General features: G+C 35.5%; 1 protein-coding gene across 3 annotated transcripts in view; it reads left to right on the forward strand.

The window, feature by feature from the left end:
• AGFG1 (ArfGAP with FG repeats 1) overlaps window positions 1-25,258 on the forward strand; it is an 84,989-nt gene extending 59,731 nt beyond the window's left edge. The window contains exons 6-13 of one of the 3 annotated variants that reach the window (XM_062193136.1): window positions 3,840-3,959; window positions 6,281-6,490; window positions 7,770-7,950; window positions 12,623-12,702; window positions 12,891-12,983; window positions 22,630-22,788; window positions 23,671-23,756; window positions 24,573-25,258. In XM_062193136.1, the coding sequence (XP_062049120.1) occupies window positions 3,840-3,959; window positions 6,281-6,490; window positions 7,770-7,950; window positions 12,623-12,702; window positions 12,891-12,983; window positions 22,630-22,788; window positions 23,671-23,756; window positions 24,573-24,632 (989 nt within the window). In that variant the 3' untranslated portion in view covers window positions 24,633-25,258. Of the gene's footprint in view, window positions 1-3,839; window positions 3,960-6,280; window positions 6,491-7,769; window positions 7,951-12,622; window positions 12,703-12,890; window positions 12,984-22,629; window positions 22,789-23,664; window positions 23,757-24,572 lie in introns of all 3 variants that reach the window. The other 2 variants (XM_062193128.1, XM_062193143.1) reach the window with 2 other exon arrangements.
• Window positions 25,259-27,461: the final 2,203 nt, after the last annotated feature.

The raw sequence follows: 27,461 nt of genomic DNA on the forward strand, positions 1-27,461 counted from the left end.
TTATGTGTGTTTCATGGATAAAGTAATTGATGTAGAGGTCTCACCCTCAGATTCTCTTATTTTTAAAAAACATTTGGTGAAAAGTTTATCCTAAACAGTTTAATAAGACAGCTGAAACATTTAATAGCAAATGATGATTATACTGATATGCTTATCTGGTTACCATTGCTTTATAGGGAAAATCGTTCTTTTGCACGTAATTCAGTATATTAAAACTCAGAAGTCTTTACATGTGAATGTTCTGGCTGAGGGGATGTGCGTATGTGTATGTGTCAGTGTATGGATTTGTTATTGTGTTCAAAAATAATCATCTACAAAAATATTCACCTGCATTATTTAAATAATCATTTTACTTGGTGATGAGCAACATGTCACAAAATCTGTGAACTGTAAATGTAATAGTTTCTTGTTCACACTTTATGCCAGGATCTGAAACTCAACTACCTTGCAATCCAGGTAACACAAATGAATAATATAAAGCAATGTGGAAGAACTATAGAGCACTTTCCAAAGGGGATTTCTGTTCTCCTGTTGCCAGTTGGAAATTAAAGGTCTTGGGATTACTATTTTTATTTTCTTTGAAGATAATCAATAAATTTTAAAAACTATTAATATAAAATACTGTCTTTTTAATTTAATTGGGGATTGATGGGAAAAAAAGTTTAAATACTGTATAGGTTGGCCAACACTGTGGTGTAGCAGGTAAAGCTGCTCTCTGCAGTGCTGGCATCCCAGATGGGCACCAGTTTGAGCCCCAGCTGCTCTACTTCTGATCCAGCTCCCTGTTAATGAGCTTGAGAAAGCAGTGGAAGATGGCCCAAGTGCTTGGTCCCCTGCACCCATGTGGGAGACTCAGAGGAAGCTTCTGGCTTCAAATGGGCCCAGCACTGGCCGTTTTGGCCATTTTTGCCGTTTAGGGAGTTAACTAGCAGATGGAAGATTCTCCCTTCCCCACCCTCCTGGGTTAACTGTGCCTTTCAAATAAATAAATAAATCTAAAACAGAAATCCTGTATAGGTGAAACAGTGTATCTGTCAGGTGAGTTTGCTAAGGGCTTCGAGTTTGCGTTCTGTGGTGTCTTCCTTTCTCAAGAAGATAAGATACTTCTCTTTCAAAAGGGATGATAATTATCAACAAGACTCAGCCTCAACCTTGTTCCTTAAATTCCAAACAAAATTACTGAGAAGCATCTTTATTATTTTGTCACATTTCTATTTGGCTTTGATGTCTTTTTTGCAATTTGCTTGAGAGTTGCGATAATAATTTTTGTATGAGTTTATTCGTTTTTAATTTTTGTAGTTCTGTTTTGCAGCATCTTAATTCTATAACACTTCTAACGGTCCTTGAAAATAGTGATTATACAGTACCTAGAATTACAACTAATAAATGTATGATAAAGCGCTGCCTTTCTGTATTAAATGTGTTTGATGTGTTTGAGGCTCTTCATGTAAAACCCTGGGAAAATATAAATATTTAAAAGTGGGCTTGAGTAATAGAAAATGGTTTGCCTTGAACTGATTTTTTCCCAAAGGATAAGTTGTTCGTTGTTCAAAAAAGCAGAAACTTGCCATTTGGAATATAACTCATTGTAAACTTGAGAATTTGCCATGTTTTGTTTGTGTTAGTATCTAGTTATATAATCTGTATATTACATATTTTTACTAGAAGTTTGTCTTTTAATAGACTTTTCAGTCTAGTATTTCAGAGTTCTTAAATAAATTATTCCTTTTTCTCAGAAGTGTTAGGATCATAATTGTTAGTGAGAAAACTGATGGAGCCAGAGCAATTGAAGTACTTGTTAAAGGCTGGGAAGTTACTTAAGTTATGATGGAATTTTCTGATTCTTAACTTAGAATCCCTTTTCACTAAACTGCATCTGCTTACTGCTATTTTCAGCAGTGCTATGTGGTGACTGTATTTTACCTTGTATTATATTTCTTAATTTTGTGTAGATATTTCTTCCAAAATATTTTTTGAGAAACTTATTTTTTGATGCCGGCAGTGTAGCATAGCAGGTTAAGCTTCTGCCTGCAGCACTGGCATCCCATATGGGTACCGGTTCGAGTCCTAGCTGTTCCACTTCTGATTCAGCTCATTGCTCTTTCTCCCTGTCTCTCTGGAACTTCGCTTTTTAAATAAATTTATACACACACACATACATACACACAATTTATATTTTAATTTCCATCTATCATTTTTATTTTCTGGAAAGTATATATTGAAGCTTTGGCATGTTAAGTAAAAACAGTGACAAAGATGGATGATATCCAGAAAACACAATTTACATTTTCAGTAATAAACAGCCTTTTCATTTATGTATTTCTGTGTTAGAAAGAAAATGATTTAAAAGTTTTCAAGAACAAATTATAAAGGCACTTCAAAAAGTTCATGGAAAGATGGGATTAAAAGATAGGTTATTTTGGTGCAACAGATTGTGAAATTCTTATGATGTGCATTTTTTATGAACCTTTTGAAGACCATGCATATGATAACGCCTCACATATTACAGCGGATGAGGGAAGTGGCACAGGTACCTTGTAAAGAGAAGTAGTATATTTTAGGTACATTTGCACTCTTACTGTCACTTGTTGGTTACTTTCAGATTTATATAAAAGTAGTAGTTAACATAAAATGATCTACACTTTGCTTTCTAGAATGTTTAATTTGTGCTTTGTTAGTCAAAGAATTTTTAGTTAACTTCTTAAGATTTGTCTACAAGTAGAATATATATTCATTTCAAAAGCTCAACAGGCAAACAAGAAGAGAATGATACTAATTTGAAATTCTATTTAGAATGAACTAAAATGTAGGTATTCTATGCACATAAAACCATGGGCTTGATGTAACAAAATTGGCGGATGAAAGTTATCTGGAATTTATTTACTTGCTTATCTTATTTACCTTGGCATATACATTTTATACAGGATTAAACATTATTTTATGTGATTTTTCCATGGCTGTGTTATTCCATCATATAATGTGAATATTTAAGCAGTCTGTCATTGGCTAACATACAAGTTTTTAATTTTACTATTCACAATCTAGCTTTTAGGTATAACCATACTCATTTGCAAGATAATTTCTTTAAAAAAATTCTTAGAAGTAGAATTGTCTGTAAAGTATTTAAAGTGGCTGCTTTTTACTCTATTCATGACATTTAACCTCTGTGTCCTTTAGATTTGCTTTTCATTCCTGCCTCTTAGCATTCTTTTTCTTGCATACACCATTTCTTATTCTTATCATATCCTCCTATAAAATTCTTACTCAGCATCTATTTTGGTCTTCAAAAAAAACCTTTGAATTTTTTTTGTTTTACTTATTTATTTGAGAGGCAGAGTTACAGAGAGGGAGACAGAGGTTTTTCCATCCACTGGTTTGCTCCCCAAATGACTGGCCTCTTTATTAATGTAATTAAGCCATCTTTATATCATTGCTTCAGATATTTATATTATTATTTAAAGTAAGTGAGCCTTCCAGAGTGTATCCTGTCTACATCTTTGTCTGCTTATTCTGTTACTCGTGTATTTAATGCTCTCAATTCAGTTTGCTTCGTTAATAGAGTTATTTTTATAGTACTGTTCCTCAGGTCATTCAGAAGGCACTGTGTATAAATTTATCATTATTATTTGCTTTTGGAAATTTCTGGTTACCCTTGAATAAACAACTTGCAGTTGTGTTAAATGCTGATAGGATTTAAAATCTGATGTCTAAATGAATTTTCCTTAAAGTGAGTTGTGATTCATCAACACTTTACATAAAAATTCTTAAATTCATTTGTCATGTATTTTCGTTTATAGTTTTCATATTCATTAACATATGTTGTTCCTTACCATTTACAGCTCAGAATTCTGCAAATGCAGATTTTGCAAACTTTGATGCATTTGGACAGTCTAGTGGTTCGAGTAATTTTGGAGGTTTCCCCACAGCAAGTCACTCTCCTTTTCAGCCCCAAACTACAGGTAGAGCTTCTCCAGCATTATGCTTACATGTTTACTTTAAAAAACAGAACTTTTTAGGTGTAGTTTGGAAAAATACTCTAAACTTAAATTCTAGGATTACCTGATTTAAAAGTAACTTTCTTAGAAAGCTCTGGGGAAACCTGAAATCTGTTTTTTTCTCTGTTCCTTTGTTTTTCTGAGCTCTTTGTTATGTCATCTAACTCACAACATCTGTTGTCTCTCCTCCTATTTCTGCACAGGAATCTGCCATAGATCTGTTGTACAAAGAGGCTTTAAAGTACTAAAAAAGTTTTTTGTTTATGTAAGACATTCATTTAGGCTGTTAGACCTCTGAGTAAAGGAAGCTAATAGACTGCTTCCATAGAACTAAAAATGTAAGCTTGAGAAAAATTTTAGTGTTATTAGTCAGAAGCAGATTATTTAATGATCCCTTAAACCTGAAAATACTTTTCTGTGCAGAAATTGGTCTTCAATTGAGTACTTTCCCATAAACTACTTTTTCAGAAATTGATTGAAACCTTATTTAAATCTTTGGCTGATTGCTTTTCTTTCAACTTTTAACTCTGTGTACACATGTCTTAAAGCGTTTTCTTTCAATTTTCTTTTTTTTTTCTTTAATTTTCATCATTTTACATAATTTCTGGCTGTCCAGCATTTAGAATGCTTTCATCTAGCTGCAGTTTTGGTGAATTTACTTCAGCTTTTCCTCTCCAGGCTACCCACAGTAAGTTTTATTGTTACGTAGGCTCTTTTACTAATCTGTATATTGTGTGCTGTATTTCATGAGTTTTCTCAATAATTGTTAATCTATTAATGATAAACACTCATCAATTCTTACTTTTACTTTCCCATCTCTGTTAGGAAACTTAAAGAATATAATACTATACCATAAACAAGTAGTCTTAATAATTTAATTTTTAATAGTTTGAACTTATTCTCTATGTAAATTTTGAAAGTATAATATGCAGTTTGCTGGCTGATTGAAACATTATTTTTTTAATACAAGCGTATATTTCTTAGTTTTTATTGAAACAGCCAGAATTTAATTCCTTGGAGAAATTTTATCAGTCAATATTTGATTTAGAATGTATAAAGTGCTGAATGATAGAAAGTGTTTGCTTTTTCTTAAAAAAGAAGAGTGTGTCCATGCTGTTTTTAAAATATGTGTACTTTGCTTTAACTTTATATGTTCATACTTTTTAAATTATTTTTTTATTTTTTAAAGTTTGAGTGTCAGAGATCTCCCACCCCCAGGTTTAGTCCCCAAATGCCCACAATGACCAAGTCTGGAGGCAGAAGCTGAGAACTCAATCCATGCTTCCTGTGTAGGTTCAGTGACCCAACTACTTGAGCCATTACTAGCTTCCTCCCAGAGTCTGCATTGGAGACAGAGCCATGAGGCACACCCAGGCACCTCAGTATAGATGCAGGTGTTTTAATTGTCTCAGCCAAACATCTGCTTCTGTCCTATTTTGATTGCTTAACCTCAGGATTAGGAATAAAGAACTATTCTCTCAAATGTAGGATCAAAAACATACAATGAAATATACTGGTATTAGTCTTTTAGTACTACTTTATGAAGTTCTTTAAAGCAGACTTTAAAGAATTAGTAGGAGATATATCATAGTGACCTTTAGGTGAATTGTGCTTTGCAAAGTCAAAAATTGCTATATTGTGTACTATAATTTATATGCTTTGAACTATATGGTGGCATGATTCTACTGCACACATCATGATTTTTTATGCTTATTAAATTGCTAGGTAGAAATAATACCTCTTCAAGTGAAATAAATTTAAAGCTCAAGGACTGTGTTAAGAAATTCTGGATCAAAATGATACATCTTAAACATTGTTAAACATTTTTTTGAACTGTGTCACCATGGAGCCACATCACAATTTGATTTTAGAGCCTGTACAGAGAAAATTAGTAAAATATTCTAATTGTATAATGCTGGATGTTCTATCAAATAACTAAATCTCAAAGCAGGTAGTGTGGTGTTACTTTTCTGAGGATTTTATTCTTTACTTCAGGGTAGGTAATTAAACATAGAATCATGTTTTCTTACATGTTACCTGGGCCTTTAAAAGTCTGGTTTCAGAAATGATGAAAAGTAATGTGTAGATACGAATAAATTTGAATGCCACTTACCAATCATTGATCTTAAAGAGTATATATGATTACAAGATCCAATACATGAGTATAGAAAATGTCCAATAATGTTTGTTGGACACTTGATTTAAGAAGAAATGATCATATAATCTACCAAAGGGTATTGGGAAAAGTCTAGAAATTTCAAGTGTATTATTTATTTCTGTTACAGGTGGAAGTGCTGGATCCATAAATGCTAATTTTGCTCATTTTGATAACTTCCCCAAATCCTCCAGTGCTGATTTTGGAACCTTCAACACTTCCCAGAGTCATCAGACAGCATCAGTTGTTAGTAAAGTTTCAACAAACAAAGCTGGTTTACCGACAGCAGACAAATATGCAGCCCTTGCTAATTTAGACAACATCTTCAGTGCTGGGCAAGGTATCAAGCTTTAAACAAAACAAATATTTTTGTATTAAACAGTGCTCTAAATTTGGTTGTATTTGTTAAAATATGAGAATGATTATGCTCTTCTCAGCTATATTGAAATTTGGTTTACATTAAACATTTTGAGTAAACCGTTCACTTGGCACATTTTGGACTTGAAATATGAACTACAAAACTGAAGACACAGAAACTAATTTTTTTAAAACTTTTGATTTTAAAAGAAAATAATTGAGGAAAACATTTTTATCCTAGAAAACTTTACTACTCTTTGGCCATAGGGTTAAATAAATGCCATGACCAGAGCTAACTGGAAAGTTGTTTTGTGGTTTCTGTAATATATTCATGTTGACCTGTTCTTTGTTATTTATCTTGGAGTGTGTGTGTGTTTAAATAATTTTATATCCAGTTTTGGTTTTCAGGCATATAATGTGCCTCCAAAAATGCATAATGTAGTGCTGAACATCAAGAGTATGATGCTAGGCTGGATTCTGTACCCTGTCTCTGCGCCTGTTCAAAAATGAGGATGATAATAGCATTGAGCTCAAACAGTTATAGTCTGTATCTTACTGCATGTAAGATATTTCAAACAGTGCTTAGCATGTAGTAAGTACTCAGTAAACAATCTTTTTTTTAAAAAAAAAAAAACAGATTTATTTATTTATTTGAAAGAGTTACACAGAAAAGGAGAGTCAGAACAGAGATCTTCCACCTGCTATTTCACTCCCCAAATGGCTGCAACAGCCAGGACTGAGCCAGGAGCTTCCTCTGGGTCTCCATGTAGGTGCAGAAGCCCATGCACTTGGTCCCATCATCCATTGCTTTCCTAGGCACATTAGCAGGGAACTGGATCAGAAGTGGTACCCATATGGGATGCTGGCCTCAATAAATGTTAATCTCTTTCTCTCATGGAAAACTGTGTGAAAATTACACTAATAGTTTGTTCACCTTTGATCCAGCATTTTTGAGTTTATATATTCACTTGAGTGAGATCTACCTGTCTTGAATTACTTTGAGGATTTCTTCTCTATGTGTAATAAAGATTATATTATTGGTAAAGAGTCTTAGTTGTTACAGAAACAGTGTTCTGTCTACCACAGTTATATGGAGAGCTGCTAATCTTGACTAGTATTGTCAGTTATTTATTAGATTAAGATTCCAGAAGTTAACATCCATTGAATTTTTTAACTCCAAACTTTATCTGTGTTCCTTGACAAACATGATTAAAAATAGAACTTCTAAATATTTACTGTAATTTCTTTTTGTTCATTCCCAGGTGGTGATCAGGGGAGTGGCTTTGGGACGACAAGTAAAGCTCCTGCTGGTTCTGTGGTTTCAGTTCCCAGCCAGTCTAGTGCATCTTCAGACAAGTATGCAGCCCTGGCAGAACTAGACAGCGTTTTCAGTTCTGCAGCCACCTCCAGTAATGCGTATACTTCCACAAGTAATGCTAGCAGGTACCTTGTCTCTGTCAGTATTCTGCTGTGTGTGTGTGTGTGTGTGTTTAAAGATTTATGTATTTATTTGAAAGTCAGAGTTATACAGAAAGAGAAGGAGAGGCAGAGAGAGAGAGAGAGGTCTTCCATCTGATAGTTCACTCCCCAGTTGGCTGCGATGGCTGGAGCTGTGCCGATCCGAAGCCAGGAGCCAGGAGCTTCTTCCAGGTCTCCCACGCAGGTACAGGGGCCCAAGGACTTGGGCCATCTTCCACTGCTTTCCCAGGCCAGAGCAGAGAGTTGGATTGGAAACGGGGCAGCTGGGTCTCAAACTGGTGCTCATATGGGATTGTGGGCACTGGAGGCAGCGGCTTTACACAATACACCACAGTGCTGGCCCCTCTGCTTTGTGTTTTTTTCCTTTAATTTTTTTTTTTACCAGTTAGGAATAGTTAAGTAATGACTATTTGAGCATATAATTTTAAAGTTCTTGAATATTTTTTAAAATTTGAGAGAATTTGAGTTAATTTTCTTATCAAAACAATGAGCCACCACAATAGATTTATCTTTAATTCAATTAGAGGTTCTATTGTATGTATATATCTCAGAATGGACAGTTATTTGCAGGTTGTACTCAGCCAAAAATGAATTCAGGGGCTGGTGCCATGGCGCACTAGGTTAATCCTCCACCTGCGGTGCTGGCATCCTATATGGGCGCCGGTTCTAGTCCCTGTTGCTCCTTTTCCAGTCCAGCTCTCTGCTGTGGCCTGGGATAGCAGTAGAAAATGGCCCAAGTGTTTGGGCCCCTGCACTCACATGGGAGGCCAGGAAGAAGCACCTGGCTCCTGGCTTCCGATCGGTGCAGCTCCAGCCATTGTGGCCATTTGGGGAGTGAACCAATGGAAGGAAGACTTTTCTCTCTTTCTCTCTCTCTCGCTTGCTCTCTCTCTCTCTCTATAACTCTATCTCTCAAATAAATAAATAAAATCTTTTAAAATAAAATGAATTGAGTCAGCAAATGGACTTAACTTTTAATAAAGGTCCAGTTTTTTGGTCAAGAAGACTAATCAGTGAAAGTACTATGTTGTGGCCTTAGTTGTAAATAGACATTTTGATAGATGTTTGCGTCAAAGCCCTACAACATACTGTATCTCTTCAATGTTTATGGTCACATCGTATTCCTATATATCTCTCTTTTTAATAAGATTTATTATTTGAAGGGCTGAGTTAGAGAATGAGGTCTTCCATCCTCTGGCTCACTCCCTAAATGGCTAGAGCTGGGCCACTCCAAAGCCAGGAGCCACGAGCTTCTTTCCAGTCTCCCATGTTGATGTGGAGTCCCAAGCACTTGGGCCATTCTACACTGCTTCCCCACACCATTAGCAGAGAGCTGGATTGGAAGCGGAGCAGCTGGGTCTCGAACTGGTGTCTGTAGGGGATGTGTTGTGGCATTACCTACTATGCCACAGTGCTGGCCCCAATATATAACTTTTGTAAAGAAATTCTAGACAGAAGAAAACCTTAATACATTTTGATGACATTAGACTTTTAAAAATTTCTAGTCTTCTTAATTTAGAAGTTAAAAATAGATCCGATAAATATAAGAGATCTATCTGTATAATGTTTTATTCATTTTTTTGTTGCCATGGATTACTTGTTTTTCTCTTTTGTTGTCATGATTTATTTCCCTTTAGTACCTTTCCTAGAGAGAAATGGTAGGATTTTTACAGTAGCTACTTACTGTTTGATAGTGAAGTTTCTGTATGTCAGATGGAAAAAATTGAATCCAAGGAGCAAAGTTTAAAATTGATTACATATTTTTTCTTTATTGATATTGTCTACATTAGACACATAATAATGGATAAGATGGCCGAAAGATCTGGGAAACAGGCAGTTTATACTTAAAAATGGTTTGTTGGTACTATCATACATCAGTCACTTGCAAAGTATGGTGCATGAAACAATTGGGGTACCTGAGATCTTTTCATAGACTCTTAGGATAAAACATTATCCATAATAATCTTTTTTAAAGATTTATTTATTTATTTGAGTTGATCCACTGCTTCACTCTCCAAATGTTTGCAAAGGCCGGAGCTGGGCTGATCCAAAGCCAGGAGCTTCCTCTGGGTCTCCCATGCTGGTACAGGGGCCGAAGGACTTGGGCCATTTTCCACTGCTTTCTCAGACACATTAGCAGGGAGCTGGTTTGGAAGTGGAGCAGCCAGGACATGAACCAGTGCCCATATGGGATGCTGGTACTTCAGGCAGTGGCTTCACTGCTACACCACAGCACTGGCCCCCATAAGAATTTTGAGAGGTTGCTTGCCTTTTCATATGCAGTACAGAAACAGTGGTTGATAAAATTTGCTGGTGCTTTTTTTTATAAATTAATATAGTACCACTAAAGTGTGCTACTAACCATTTGAGAGTCATCATATCTTTTACCACTTAGGCATTCAGTTTACTTATAAATATCCTTTAAATATTGAGTTAATTTATTTGCAAGGCAGAGAAGACAAAGATCTCCATCCGCTGGTTCACCGCCCGCCCCTCCTTCTCCCTCTCCCCTAATGCTTTCAACATCCAGGGCTGGGCCAGGCCCAGGGCAGAAGCGTGCAGTTCTGTCAATTCAGATCTCCCACATGGCTGACAGGGACCCAGTTACTTGAGATGTCACGTGCAGCCCCCCAGGGTCATAATTAGCAGGAAACTTTAATTGGAAGCAGAGGTTAACTCAAACCCAGGCACCCCAATATGGAATAAAGACATCCCAAATGGGGTTCTTAACTGCTGTGCTAAATGCCTTCCTCTAATTACTTGAGGAATATTATTGATTCACTTTTTTTCTTGAATCTTCTTGATAAAGCAGTAACAATTTTTAATTGTTAAATCTTTAACCTTATAGGAGTATGCTTTCTTAATTTTCTGTGTTTAAGCCACATATACATCAAGTAGCTCTGCGTATTGAAGCATGTGATTATCTTAAAGGAAATTACTTGTGTAGCTGTAGCTGTTTGTGTTATGAGATGAACCCACCACTTGTTTTATGGAACACCATTTGTTTTCTTGAAAATATGGCTGACAGACTAACTAGTTATTCAGGATTGAGTATTTGTCAGGTTGTTTTCTCAAAAAAATGAGCTAAGTCTGTCACCTTAAGGAAATTAACTGATAAAATGAATGCCTTTGAACAAGTATACAGGTTTTGGAAAATGTATGGGCTTGACAGCTTCCCATTACTATTGTGATGATATGGTTGGTGATACTAATGGATGATTTTAAAATTTTGCTTAAAGCAGTGAGTCAAAATGTGGCATATTGGCATAACTCAGTAAACAACTATTTCGGAATAAAAATGCACAATATAAAATTCATAAAGGATTCATTTAAAGTACGGTGAAGGGTTGATGTTTTGGTGCATTGATATCCGCATCTTACATTGGGGCAGTGATGCCTGCTGTTTGTGATATCTGCCCATTACATTGGAGCATGCTGGGGTGCAAGTCTCTCTCCTGTTTTCATCAAGCCTTCTGCTGATGTACACCCTAGGGGAAGCAGCAGGTGATGGCTCAAGTCCTTGGGTTACTGCCATTCATGTGGGAGACTTGGACTGAGTTCAGGTTCCGTGTTTTAACCTGACCCAAGCCTGGCTGTTACGGGCATTTGCGCAGCAGAAGGAAGATAGTCCTCTCTCTGTCATTCTGCCTGTCAAATAAATGACAAAAATTTTTTTTAAAGTTCTGTAAACTTTAATGGAGTACAAAATGCTCATTTATCTAGTTTCAAATTCTGCTACCCTTTAACTACCCTTTAGGAAACTACTGTTGTTTTTGGCATCATATCAAAGGAGATATCCATAATTAACTGAAAAGGCTATTAAAATAATCCTCCTGTTCAGTTATTTGTCTTATATGAGGCCACATTTCCTTCATAAACCAAAATAAATCATGATGTCATCTTTTCTTAAGATTTATTTTTTATTTATTTGAAAGAGTTACAGATAGAGAGAGAAACAGATCTCCCATCTGCTAATTCACTCCCCAAATGGCCCCAGTGGCCAGGGGTGGGCCAGGCCAAAGCCGGGAGCCGGGAGCTTCATCTGAATCTCCCATGTGGGGTGCAGTGTCCCAAGGACTTGGGCCATCGTCTGCTACTTTCCCCAGCACATTAGCAGGGAGCTGGATCAGAAGTGGAGCATCTGGGACTCAAACTGACACCCATGAGGGATGCCAGCATTACGGACAGCAGCTTTACACTCTACACTGTGATGCCAACCCAACATAATTTTTCTTTTAAGTCAGGTAGCTGTTAAAGGGATTTTGAAAAATATAAAACAGCACTACTCTTGTCATTTAGTCCTTTTTGTTTTGAAAATGTAGTTCTCTTAGAAGTGCTATTTATGCTGTCATCTAGTGGCTTTATAATTATTAAATGAATAAAATGTTTAAAGATATTTTTTCAATTTTAATTTCTGTATGACACAAGTTGACAAATACAGCACACACAATTTACTTATTATTGGGGTCTTGCTAATTTCCCAGAAAACATTAACGTGTCCTGAGGCTTAGAGTTTGAGAACTACTGTGATGCCTGATATCCTCAATATTACTGTGTTTGCATTTCATGGCTAGTCTGTAGATGGATTATATGCTTTTTTTTCTTTTAAATATGAACTCTTTCAATATCTCTTCAGCAATGTTTTTGGAACAGTGCCAGTGGGTGCTTCTGCACAGACACAGCCAGCTGCCTCAAGCGTGCCTGCTCCATTTGGAGGTAGGTGCTTCTGGTAAATATACTGATTTTTATACAGTCTCAATTCTAGAAGATAGTTGAAAAACAGTCTTTTTTTTTTAACCAGAAAGCTCAAGTTTTGTATCTTGATTAATATAGTGAGCAAATATTTTAAATCTGAGATAGAAGATATATCAGGATTTTATAGTATATTTTATAATTTTTTAAAGCTACACCTTCCACAAATCCATTTGTTGCTGCTGCTGGTCCTTCTGTGGCATCTTCTACAAATCCATTTCAGACCAACGCCAGAGGAGCAACAGGTAAGACCAAACACACAGGAAGCTTTGGGGGAGGTATTTTATTGCAGAGTTCCATATGAAGAACACCACAATCTGGGACCTCTTTCCTACTTACATGAATGGGAAATGGATAGAAGAGTTTGTCCGTAAAGACAAATACTGGTTAAAAGTTTATAAGATCCTGGAATTGAACAGCTAAGAGGGACTTCAGAAATTATTGGGCTGTTGCCCTCCACAATCAAAGCTTTCATTTTTTAGTTAGGGAAGCCCAGACATGGAGATGAGGCTTCTTCATTAGAACCACACATCCAGTTTATGTCAGAGATGAGACTGGTCTGATTTCAGAATTACCGTCTATAACTCAGCTCATGTTCTATCTTCTAGTTTTTTTTTTTTGTTTGTTTGTTTTTTGTTTTTTTTTGGATAAAGAAATACAAAATACATTAGCATTACCTTTTGTGCCTCTGTCGTGCAGGTGAATCCCAGAGCTTCTTTCTAGCAATAACTTACCCATTAATCAACCTTGCCTCACCCTTCCCTCTCCTAATACATTTTCCTTTTCCTTTTCTCTTTCCCCTCCTTTTTTCTTTTCCTCTCTCTCTTCTCACTTCTTCTCTCTCCTCTCCTCCTTCCTTTCTTTTCTGCTCCTTTCATTAAATCTAATAAATTCTTGATAGTATGGTTTTTTTCCTAATGCAGCTGTTTCAGGGTATTAATGTTAACTCGTGGAAACTTGATCCAATTTTGAGTGTAATATTTGGGTGTTTTGGTAATTTCTCCCCTTAATTCTCTTTGTTCTCCCCTTTTTTTTCTGTTTGGTTTATACTGTAAGCCAGTCACATCTTTCTCATATTGTACTTCTTTAATTTTTTTCTTATTACCCTGAAGACCAGAACTGTTTGCATACCTTGGAATACCAGCAAGTGCATGTGGTATGGCTGTGTATTCATTAAAACTAGCATCTATAAACTTCGTTTATGTGTGTATATATCCCAGTAATTTTAGAACTGAAACCTAAACTTGAATATAGCAAATAATTTTAGAACTGAAACCTGAACTTGAGTTATAGCAAATACTGATATGGTATGAGAGAGTAGATATTTGTAATGTTGTGATTAAGCCATTAAGAAGTGTTAATAAATCTTTCATCATTGGCAAGATTAAGAATTGTGAAATTAAGAGTTGGGATTAAATTACTAAAATAAGTATGGAGTTTTACACCAAATTAATTTTAAAAAGATGGTTTGTTTTAATTCAAGTACACTTAATCTGATAATTTTAGATTTATATTGTGCGTTGGTTATTGCTTGCTAATTCAAACATACTCAACCAATGTTTACATTAAGTTTCTATTTGTATTTATTCATTTTTTAGATGTGATACATACAATATCTCTCATTTCTTAGCATATGTCTTGGTAGAGTGAATTTGTAAAATATCTAATGACACAACTGGTTTTTTGTATATTATCTTATTTATTACTCCAAACTCCTGTGAAGTTCTCATAAATGTCTCCATCACTGTGTTACATTTGAGGGAACTGAAAGTTTGAAAAGCTAAGTGAATATGTGTTAAGTACAGCCAGCCAAAATTCTGTCCAAATCCTTATTTAGTTTTTACTTGTGGGGTCATCTTAAGAAAGGTTTTTGTAATTTGTTATTTTAATTAATGGTGTAAGGATGTTGAGGGAATATACTAACATTTTAAAAAAGTTTTATTTATTTATTTGAGAGTTGCAGAGAAAGGAAGAGACAGAGAGAAAGAGATCTTCCATCCACAGGTTCACTCCCCAAATGGCTGCAATAGCCAGGGCTGGGCCAGGCTGAAACCAGGAGCCTAGGGGCTTCATCTAGATCTCCCACTTGTTTGCAGGAGCCCAAGCACTTTGGCTGTTTTCCACTGCTTTACCAGGCACATTAGCAGGGAGCTAGGTCAAAAGTGGAGCAGCCGGGACTTGAACCAGTGCTCATATGGGATGCTGGTACTGCACACAAGCAGCTTAACTTGCTGTACCACAGCTCTGGCCCCTTAATACTTGTTGAATATTAAAGATATTTACAAGCTACTTTTGAGATGTTTGTAGAAATAATTAACTGTCTAACAACTGAGGAATGAATAATCAAATTATGCCTGACTGAGATTAATTGTGCTAACTCTCTGAGTCTTACTGTTGTACTTACCTGTACAATGTGACCAGCATTCTCTGGCTGGCAGGGGTGGTTTGAAATAGATGATGCATATTGCATTGTGAGTAGTCTTTCCATTATTTTATACATTTTGTAAATCATACTATTTTCTTCTTATGACTGTACCTTGGAGTTGTTCTGTCATTAGAATTAAGGGCATTTTTTGTTAGACTATAAAATGCCTTCAGTGTGAGGGAGACATTTGGCCCAGCCTCTAAAAGACCCATGTTCCATATCAGAATACCTAGATACAGTTCCTGGCTCTGAGCATTCCAGTTTCCTGTCATTGCAAACCCTGAGGGGGAGCAGGTAAGATGGTTTAAGTAGTTGGATTTCTGCCACCCAAGTGGGAGGCCTGGATCGTGTTCTAGTTCCTGGCTTTGGCCCAACCAAGTCCTAGCTATTGCTGGCATTTGGGGAATGAACCAGCAGTGCGAGCTCTCTTTTTCTGTCTCTCTCTGCCTCTCAAATAAATAAATAGAAGTTGAGATTCCACATAAAAATTCATATAAGATATATATAATCATTTAAAATGTAAAGTATTCAGATGATGTAAATTGATTTTAATGTTAGCCTATGCAAAATTTATTTAACAAGTATGTACTATCCCTACAGATTTTACTTCAACATAAAATTTTTTTCATTATCAGCCATTTTGAATTTATTACATGGATTATTTTATTCCGTTGACTAAAAGTAAACATTATCTGCTTGCTTTTCTATTGAAACTAGAAAATGAACCTTAATTTGACAAATACACAATGGTTAGGACTTTATAATTAATAACAAATAACATGAGAATTAATATTAATCCTTTAGTAATTTTTGTTTTGTGAAACTACATTTGGAAATAGCTTTTTGAAGCAGGGAATTACATAATCTGTATGTAATTTGAAAAGATTTGCCAAATTTATTTCACTCTTAAAATATACATTTTAATCATTTCTTATTGGCTTTATGCAACTTAAGGGCTTTAACATTCTTTAACTGTATTACATAAAAATGTTTATTACAAGATTTGCCAGTATAGCCTCAGACCATTTAATTTTAGGATTCCATGATAGTAAGCATTCATTTTTTCCCTTTGAACCTGTAGTCTAATTAATATAGTTAAAACAATCAGCAGTTATTGGTAAATTCTCTTGTAACTTTTAGGTCTCCCCTTTGCCAATGAGTGAATAGTCTTATTCTCTTAGCACTTATTTTAGTGAATGAATGAGTGGTTTTAAGAAGTTTATTTTTTTCCTAAGGAGACAAATTTATTAAAATGTAAAGGTATATGATTTCATAGTTAGCATTTAGGCCCCACATCTTTGTTTTATTACCTATGTGGAAACTGATTTGTGAAGATGTTAATGGATTTGTTCTAAAGGTTCAAAATTCAGTAATGGTTAACCCAGTATTGATAATCAGAATATTTGTAGACCAGCACTGTTCCTCTTCTGTTGCAATTTTGCATTTGTGAAGAGCACACAAATCAACATTATGTACTTATTTATATATAAATATATATATGTATAAATTTATGTTCCTTATACTCAGAGGACCCAGTTTGCCTGTCTTTTATACCTTGAGAATGTGGATTAATTTTTTTATTGGAATGGAGGGAGAGTAGATAGAGGTAGTCGAGAAAAACAAAGAAAAAAACCTAAGTAGAAAGTTATATTGACCATAAATTTATATAGTTTTTATATATCAGTTTTTAAAATATTGCATTGGGGAAATAGGAAATACTTTGTTTATAGAACTGATTTATTCTTCCTGTGCTCTTCCACCCATGATTTACTCTTGGACATCTCTTTAACATTTAATAATCTGCAACTGACAGTTTTAGCAGCCGGAAGTGAAAATTGTCAGTTAATAAATAAAAGATAGGAAAATTGTAAAACTTACAACAAAAAATTTGAGCTTTAGTGGTCTGGAGAAAATAGTTATAAATCATGTATTTGATAAATTAGTGACTTATATAGAGAATATATAAAGAACTCTAACATTCAATAATAAAAAGACAACCCATAGCAAACATTTGAATAGACATTTCTCCAAGAAGGCATGTGGATGGTCAATAAGCATATGATAAGATGTTTAGCATTGTTCTAGTCATTAGGGGAATGAAATGGAAACCACTATGTCACACCTACTCAGATGACTGTAATAAAGATAAATAATAATAAGCATTAGTGAGGACATGGAGAAATTACAAATTTTATTCTTTGGCTGTTGGAATTTTAAAATAGTACAGCTCCCTTGGATAACAATTTGTTAGTTTTTCAAAAAGATCGTAATAGAATTAATCTGCATTTACAGTATTGGGAATATACCTGAGAGATATGAAAACATAAGCATAGAAAATTTTATGCGAAAATGTTCATAGCGCTTTTCTTAATAGCCAAAAGGTGAATACAATCCAAATCTGTTGGTAGATGAGATCAAATTTTGAATAGCCATGAAATGCTATATAGTAGAATATTACTGATAATAAAAAGTGATGAAGTGTTGATACATTCTATACAACATAGATAAGTTTTGGAAACATTAAAGAAGACAAATTAGGCAAGAAAGGCTGTGTATTTGTGATTCTTTTTATATGAAATATCCAAATTGGGCACATTTATGAAGACAAAATAGATGAGTGATTGTTGTCTGGGATGGTGGTAGTGGTGGGGCAACAAAGGGAGTGATGGCTGATAAGTGTGGAGCTCCTTTTAGGAAACAAAAAAATGATTTAGATTGTAATGATGGTTGTACATCTCTGGATATAAGTGGATGAGTCTGTCAAATGTGAATTATACCTCAAAAGCTGTTAAAAGTCTAGCCATCTGAGAGACCAAAGCTTGAGGGCATCTTTGTTGCAGATGGAGGCACAATGGTTAATATTGGTTATCAGTTACTCTTGATTGAAATGTTGCTAGTTCCTGGAAAAATCTTGTATGCCTAAATACAGTTGGGAAATTTAAGCAGTATTGTTATTATTAATTCAGGGCTTCTCAGAGCCTGTAAAGTACTCTAGGAAAGACAGTAACTATAAGGGGAATAAATTTGTTCCACAAAACTCTTCCCTCTCAACCCTGTAACATCATATAAAAACATCTTGTTGCTAGCAAGAAAAGATATATTTGTTGAATGTTTATTCTTCACTTTAAACCATTGTTACATTTGGCTTTAATGTTATAACAGCTTTGTCCAGTAATGCAGGTACCATTACCCCTATGGCTCCCTCTTTATTTGCAGATGAGGGGACTGAAGCTTTATCGTCACTAAGTAATGTGCTCCTAGAAAGTGACAGAACCAGGACTCATAGAGGCTCGATTCTCTTAATTGCCCTGTTTCCAAAATTCTTGCTAATTTAGAAAATAAATATAAAATGCATGAAAAAAAATTTTTGAGAAACAGTCCCACTTCAAATTGTTAATACAAACAAGCCAAAGGTTTTAGTATTTTACAACCTATGTTTATTATCTGTTAATTACATATACTTATATGTAACATCTGTCCTCACACATGCCAGGTGAGTAAGAGCTACAAAAGATACATTTTTCTTTTCTTAAAATCATATATAGGGGTCAGCTCTGTGGCGCAGTAGGTTAATCCCCTTCCTGCAGCACCTGCATCCCATATGGGCACTAGTTCTAGTGCAGACTGCCCCTCTTCTGATCCAGCTCTCTGCTATGGCCTGAGAAAGCAGTAGAAGATGGCCCAAGTGCTTGGGCTCCTGCACCCACATGGGAGACCCGGAAGAAGTTCCTGGCTTCTGATCAGCCCAACTCCAGCCATTGCAGCCAATTGGGGAGGGAACCAGCAGATGGAAGACTTTTCTCTCTGTCTCTCCCCTCTCATTGTCTATAAAATATTTTAAAAAATTATATATATATGATTCTAAGGATTTTTTTTTTTTTAATTTATTTGAGAGGGAGAGACAGAGCTTTTCCAGCCACTGTTTCATTCCGCAGGTGGCTGCTATGGCCAGCATTGGGCCATGCTGAAGGCGGGAGCTTCTTGCAGGTTTCCCATATGGGTGGCAAGGACCTAAGCACTTGGGCCATCTTTCCCTGCTCTTTGTAGACCATTAGTGGGGAGCTGGATCAGAAGTGGAGCAGTCGAGACATGAAGTGGCACCCACACAGGATGCTGGCATTGCAGGTAGTGGCTTTACCCACTGTGCCACAGAGCCAGCCCCTTCAGTTGTTACATTTTAATGAGCTATAGTTAGTAAATTTCTTCACATAATGCTTAATTAGTTCATTTGAATTATATTTGTATTTCAGTCTTAAAATTTTATACATGCTAAATAAATAGCATCTTGTATATAATCATGCCTAAAAAGCCTTTCTTACAGATGTAGTTGTGTCTTCATGTGAAACAAATGTTAGTGCTTATTTTTAAAACTGAATTTCATCAATGTTTCATTTGACATTCATTATTCATTCTAATCATCCCCCTTTTTACAGTGTAAATATTATGATGTCATGAATATAGTTAAAATTAGAAAGCTCATTTTATGCATGTGTTCGTATAATGTATTCTTATGCTACCCACTTGGCAATAGTGCATTCTAATTTTAGAACTCTCTAATAAAGCAAATTTACTTTTGAAAATGGTTATCCATGAGTAAATTGACATTGGTCTCTTTATGGCTTTCCATAAGGCCTTTCTGGAGCAATGCATTCTCAAGTGTTCCCTCACGCTCACTTTGGTAGGTGGCCATAGCTAATACTTAGATTTTGTGTGGCAGTTTGTCTGCCTGCTTGTGGAAGCTTCTGCTAGTGTTATGGATCCCTGCATGTGGAATTAAGTTTCTCCCATGTTTTAGGATGGAGTGGGCATGGATGTGTGGCATTGGGATTATATTGTATTTAAAGGTACATGAAAATCTTTTGTATCAATTTATGTTTTAATGCTGAATGAAAAGCATTATTGCTTAACTCCATGGTCACATTAGAATCTTCGTAGCTGTTTTGATTCTTTTCTTGAGTTTCAATTCATAGTACATGGAGTGATGACTTTTTGATATACCAAACCATTTTACCACGTTATTCCATGGAGTTTGGTATTGCTTAACTGTATCCAAGTTTTGCTTTTTTAGTGCTTTCTTATAAAGTGATCGTCAGAGTTATGTCATTGCATTGTCGTGTGTTATGAAACTTCCTGTTTCTCTTGCAGTCTGCTTATTCTTTAATTCACTTGCTTCCCAGTAGCTTGTTTTTCCTTTTTTCTTCATTAACTGTGAAAGTGATTTTTTAAAAAAAAATTTATATTCTAATTAGGTTCATTGAGAAAAGTTGCACTGTTATATTACAACTTCGGTTACTTTGGGCAACTTTTTTTTTTTTTTTTTTTTTTAAGATTTATTTATTTGAGAGAATGAGAGAGAGGGATCTTCCATCCGCTAGTTCACTCCCCAAATGGCTGCAACTGCCAGAGCTGGGCCAATCCAAAACCAAGGGCTTCTTTTGGGTCTCCCGTTATGGTGGGTTTAGGAGCCCAGGTACTTGGGCCATCTTCCACTACTTTTCCAGGTACTGGATTGGAAGTGGAGCAGCTGAACTTGAATTGGCGCCCATATGGGCTGTTGGTGTCGCAAACTGTGGCTTTAAAGTCACAGTGCTGTCCCCTTCGGTAACATCTTTTTTTTTTTTTTTTTTTTTTTTTAAATAAGATTTATTTATTTATTTGAAAAGCAGAGTTACAGAGAGGCAAAGGCAGAGAGAGAAAGATCTTCCATCCTCTGGCTCACTCCCCAAATGGCCGCAACAGCCAGAGCTGTGTCAATCCGAAGCCAGGAGCCAGGAGCTTCTTCTAGGTCTTCCATGCGGGACTTGTGCCATCTTCTACTGTTTTCCCAAGCCATAGCAGAAAGCTGGATCAGAAGTGGAGCCGCCAGTACTCAAACTGGTGCCCATATGGGATGCTGGCATTGCAGGCGACAGCTTTACCCACTATACCACAATGCCAGCCCCAGTATTCATTGTTCCTTAAATCAGCAATCAGTTAATGAAGTTTTAAGATCAAGGAATTTAGTGAATTATGGTTTTCTTTTTTTATATTATAACACTAAAAATACTTCATTGCGTAATTACTGGAAGTCTATTTTTTTTTTAAGATTTATTTATTTATTTGAAAGTCAGAATTACACACAGAGAGGAGGAGAGACATACATTCTTCCATCCACTGGTTCACTCCCCAATTGGCTGTAACAGCTGGAGCTGTGCCTGTTCTAAGCCAGGAGCCAGGAGCTTCCTCCGGGTCTCCCACAGGAGTGCAGGGTCCCAAGGACTTGGGCCATCTTCCACTGTTTTCCCAGGCCATAGCAGAGAGCTGGATCAGAAGTGAAGCAGCTAGGACTTGAGCCAGTGCCCATATGGGATGCCAGCACTGCAGGCAGTGGCTTTACCTGCTACACCACTGCGCTGGCCCCGGAAGTCTATTTTTAAAGAAACGTTATTGTTTGTTATTTCACTGAGACCCTTCCCAGAAATACAGTTGTATGGTTCTTTTTTTTATATAGGCAATGAATGACACACTGTTTTACTATTACGTGTTTTTCTGTATTGCAAATTAGTTTATGAGTGATTGTTAAGGCAAATGATAACAGCACACCAAATATGTTTCATTTATGCACACTCAGCTTTCCGCCAACATGTTCATGCTGTGTCCACCAAGTAATAACAGCCAGACATGGCAGTTCAAAGGAGGTGAACAGTGGTATTCAACACAATGCCCATTTACAGAGAATACTTATTTCACTTCTTTTCCAATCTTTGTACATTTGGCACAGATTTCTGTAACTCAGCAGCAGTCCTAGCCTTCCTTCAACCCTTTTCTAAAACTGTCTTCATTTACCTTGAAATAAAGGGTTAGATTTCATATATTACTTTTAGAGTTGGTTTAATAGGAACTTAACATGTCCTATTCAATTCTATTAGTGTTTTCAGTGCAATCTTTTTTTTCCTTTTGGTAGCTCTAGTTTTAAACCATGCAGATCTTTAGTAGTCTATCTAATCCTTTACCTAGTGTAAGTCTTATTACTTTTGAAGTATTTTGCAGAGACTTCTGAATTTTCCTTTCCAGGAACACAAGATATTACCCTTTGAAATTTTTTTTACCGTGTATAGCAAAACAAAAATGTATGCTGGTATACATGTGAATTGCACAGTGATGGGCTTTGAAAAGCAGTCTACTGTTTAGAACTTGAAATTATGTTTGAAAAATTTTCTTGGCATTTAAAGTCACAGTTTTAGTAATTTTAAAGTCACATTTTAGTAATGTGATTCTGGTCATCAAGCTTGAAGAGTACAAATTTTCGTAGATTATCTTAAACCATATCGTTCTAAAATTCATCTTTATTTTATTGGAATTTCAAATGCCTTTAAGTGTGCATCTCATTATTTTTCAAGGTAAGTGATGTCTGTTCTACAATGTTGAGTATGAGAAGTAAACATACCCTTGTATGCATCTGATCAACCTTTCTTTTCTCCCGTCAGCGGCAACCTTTGGCACTGCATCAATGAGCATGCCTGCGGGCTTCGGCACTCCTGCCCCCTATAGTCTTCCCACCAGCTTTAGTGGCAGTTTCCAGCAACCTGCCTTCCCAGCCCAAGCAACTTTCCCTCAACAGACAGCTTTTTCTCAACAGCCCAATGGTAAGATACAATATTGGAGTGCTAGTCAACATTTGACATATGTCTATGTCTAGGAAAAATCATACCAAAGAAAAATATTATTTAAATAGTGAGTGTTAACTATACAAAAATGGAAACGTTTGATTATTTGGCCCTCGGAAAACTGAACTTGACTAGATTTTTGAAAGTGAGTGACCTTAAGAGTACTCCTCTTTCCCAGAATCCCCATTGTCTTAATCCACTTATATGTTTAATGTGCCTCTTGATTTTAAAGTCAACTCTGTAGACCGAGAATTTGTTTTTTAATCACAAAAATGTTTTTGTGCCTTTTTGTATAAGAATGTGTGCCTGCAATTGTATATGTGTATGAAATAGAGAAATTTTGTATTATAGTTGAAGTTTACTTTTAGAACAGAGTGAGAGGATTCACTTGTATGTTTCCTTGTAGCCATTTCTCTGATTCGTTAAGGTTTGATGTTCATAGATTTGAAGATTATTCTCAAATTACAATGACATGTTTTCATCTTTAAAATCAGTAATTAGATAAAACTGTGTGAATATGGTCTATAGATGAGCCATATGTGATAAAAATATTTCCATACAACTCCTACCAAATATTCCCAAGCTCGTCTATTAATTAAATCTTTGAAATGTCAGCAATTTACACTGCTGTGACAAATTGGAATTAGCTATTTCTGAAGAGCTGAAATAAAAATTCTTTGAAGACATCCCATAGGAAGTTTGCCTCTGATATCTGAAAGAACATGAGACATATCAATTTAACCTTGGCATTTTATCTTTGCTGATCTTATAGGAATTTCTCTGACTTACGAGGCCTTATAATACCAGGTTGTCTCTTGTAGAGTAGGTTATAATTGATGGTTCTGTCTTAACAAGGTGCAGGTTTTGCAGCTTTTGGACAAACAAAGCCAGTGGTAACCCCTTTTGGTCAAGTTGCAGCTGCTGGAGTATCTAGTAATCCTTTTATGGTAAGTAAAATTTAATTTTAATACTTCTTTAAGCTTTTGAACCTTATTTTCAAATTAGGAAAAATAGCATGTGAATATTCCTAGATGCTATTTTGTGTTACACTGATCAGACATTATGAGATTGTTAAAATTGAGACAAAGTCATTACGTCTGATCCTTTTCTGACCTTATTTTTAAAAATTTAGTTGCTCATCAAAGTAATGTGAAACCTGTGTGCTGTGTTGTCGAAAATAACATTTGGTGAGAAGCTAAAGGATTTATTGTACAGTTTGAAAGAAGATTCTTAAAAGATTTTGTTTTGGCCTGCGCCGCAGCTCACTTGGCTAATCCTCTGTCTGCGGCGCCGTCGCCCCGGGTTCTAGTCCCGGTTAGGGCACTGGTTCTGTCCTGGTTGCTCCTCTTCCAGTCCACTCTCTGCTGTGGCCCAGGAAGGTAGTGGAGGATGGCTCAAGTGCTTGGGCCCTGCACCTGTATGGGAGACCAGGAGGAAGTACCTGGCTCCTGGCTTTGGATTGGTGCAGCGCGCCGGCCGTAGTGGACATTTTGGGGGTGAACCAACGGAAAGGAAGACCTTTTCTTTCTCTGTCTCTCTCACTGTCTAACTCTGCCTGTCAAAGAAAAAAAAAGATTTTGTTTTAATCACAATCTTTTTTTAAAGTAGTCAAATCCTTCTTAGAGAATCTGTTACAAGAATTATATGAAATAATGGTACAACAAGTCTTAATCTAAATAAAGTTTAAAAATTTAAATACAGTTTAATTTCGTATTTTGGACACATACCTTCATTTATTTATTTTGTCTTGTGTTTTCTTTTAGACTGGTGCGCCAACAGGACAGTTTCCAACAGGAAGCTCATCAACCAATCCTTTCTTATAGCCTTATATAGACACTTTACTGGAACGAACTTTTATGTGGTCGTATTACATCTCTCCGCCTCTTGCACTGTTGTCTTGTTTCACTGATCTTAGCTTTAAACACAAGAGAAGTCTTTAAAAAGCCTGCATTGTGTATTAAACACCAGGTAATATGTGCAAAACAGAGGGCTCCAGTAACAGCTTTTAACCTGTTGAATTGGCAGAAAGAGCTAGCGGTATCATGTATATTAAAAATTGGCTAATGTTAAGTTATTGCAGATACCACATTCATTATGCTGCAGTACTGTACATATTTTTCTTAGAAATTAGCTATTTGTGCATATCAGTATTTGTAACTTTAACACATTATGTGAGAAACGTTACTGGGGAAATAGATCAGCCACTTTTAAGGTGCTGTCATATATCTTGGAATGAATGACCTAAAATCATTTTAACCATTGCTACTGGAAAGTTACAAAGTCAAAATTGGAAGGTTTTATTCATTCTCGAATTTTTCCTTTCTAAAGAGCTCTTCTATTTATACATGCCTAAATTCTTTAAAAATGTAGAGGGATTCCTGTCTGCATAATAAAGCTGATCATGTTTTGCTACAGTTTGCAGGTGAAAAAAAATAAATAATAGAAAATATGCTATTGTTTTTGTGTTCTTGCTGCAATGCCTTTACCAAAGTGGCCTTAAATATGAGTAGTGAATTGAGAACATCTTGAATTCTTAAATACTGGTAGTGACTAACTTTTTATAAAGAGGCCATGTAGAAAATTTATTAAAACTACTATGACTGCTATGTTCAGGAATGTGTCAGTGGTAAAGCATTTAAATGTAGCTTATCAAATTCACCATAATCCTTCTAATTTCTTTGCAACTTGTTAATTTTGTGACATTTGTATATATGAAGAATTTGCATGTATGTGTATTTACAAAATTTTTAAGTATCTTGAATTTTCAGACTGCAAAAGGCCTATTTTAACTATTGATTTTTAAAAAATTGTCTTTGAATGTATTGGAAGCAGACATGCATTAACTGTGATATGATTGCACCTTGGGTTTTTTTTTGTTTTGTTTTGTTTTTTCCTTTTTCTGGACAAACATTATCTGTGGGATATTTGTGTTTGTTTTTTTGGGAGAAAGAAACTGGAATCCAGGGTTACTAAAAGTTACAGAATACTTTCTTTAAAAGGCAGTGATACTAAGTTTAGTTGTTATCTTTTTGTTAATATTCAAATGGACTTGTTAAGTATTTATATATGATGATGCTTCCTTCATCCAGAGATAATCTGGCTGTATCATCCAAAAGAAACACAATTAAGAAACTTGGAATGAAGTTTTTTAAAATGCCTCTGTGCAATCCATTTAAGTCATGAAGTTTCTATGTTACAGCTTATGTATTGTTTTTATATGAGATTTTAATAATTTTGATTATTTGATTTCTCAGGCCTAGCATATTAGCAGTTCAGAATTGATGGCTTGGAATGAAGGAGACTTGAAAAAACTATGAAGAACATACACTGTCCAAGACTGTTAGCATAGGGACAGCCAGCCCAGCCTAGAGGACAGCACTATATTTCATCATCAGATAATTATTATTATGACTCTGTCATCAAGACAAGGAGGAACTATATACACAAATATGTAATACATGTTTAAAAAGTGTTCTCTTAAAATGATTACAAGTTTTTAAAAAGCTTTGGTATTAAAAGAAATGAACATCAATTTCCTCACATTTTATTTATGTTGAGTGCTTTTTTGCAATGTTGACTACATCAGTTGTTTTAGTATTTCTAAATCTGTGTAGTGTTTTAGTCTTGTTAACATTTCTGTCCCATGCACATCTAGCTGAAATCATGGTTGATCTGAACCATTTTGATAAGCAAGATAACTGGGGAATCTCTGCCCATTTTCTGAGCAGTGTCCATCTTCTCTTGAAATTAAATGAATGTTGCACAGTTCCAGGTGTGTGTTGTAGATTTGAAATCTCTACATTTTTTGGGATTCCTTTTGATACATGGGAAACGTAAATGTATTTAAATTTCTGTCAAGGTTGTATCGGGTCCCGATTGATTGATATGTACAAAGTTACTATAATTGTAGGTCATTACCCAAATAACCTACCAATCTTTCCATCTAATAAGTACATTAAAAAATTGTTATCAAAATAATTTTGAAGACTTTTTCTCTGCGTAAATCTTGAAGTTTATAATTCGATGGGGACTCCTGCTGACTTTAAATTAATGCTTATAAAATGGAAATGTTTAAGAAGAGGTTCATTTTTAAGGAGAATTTTCTCATAATCCTTACTATTTGTTAAGAAAACCCAGCTTCCACTTGGCTTTTATGTTTGCATGTGCTTCCAGTTTTATATAGATCATCAGAATTGTGTTGAGTACTAAAAAGAAAACTCATGAAGGGGACAAGGCTGAAGACAAATTTCCTGGTTTACCAATTGAATCAGATGTTCTGTATTCAGGAAAGAATTTATCTTTTAGAGTGGCAGACTTTGTAAATATAATCTAAAGACATTTTACATTTTTGTAAAAGTAGAGATTAGATTATCTATCACTTTCTTCCTTAAGATAATTCCCTTTTGTAAATTTGAAAAATGACACTATCCCCAACACAACCTCTTTAGTAGAGTACCTGTAGATTGACAAAATAGAGAGCAAGAAATGACTACTTCTGTACCAACATTTCTGTTTAAGGACCATAACTTTTTTTTTTTTTTTTTTTTTTTGCAGATAGAGTTAGAGAGAGAGAGAGACAGAAAGAATTAGAGAGAAAGAAAGGTCTTCCTTCCATTGGTTCACTCCCGTAGTGGCTGCTACGGCCGCCGCGC

Source organism: Lepus europaeus, chromosome 1 (assembly GCF_033115175.1).
Source record: "Lepus europaeus isolate LE1 chromosome 1, mLepTim1.pri, whole genome shotgun sequence".
NCBI classification, from domain to species: domain Eukaryota; kingdom Metazoa; phylum Chordata; class Mammalia; order Lagomorpha; family Leporidae; genus Lepus; species Lepus europaeus.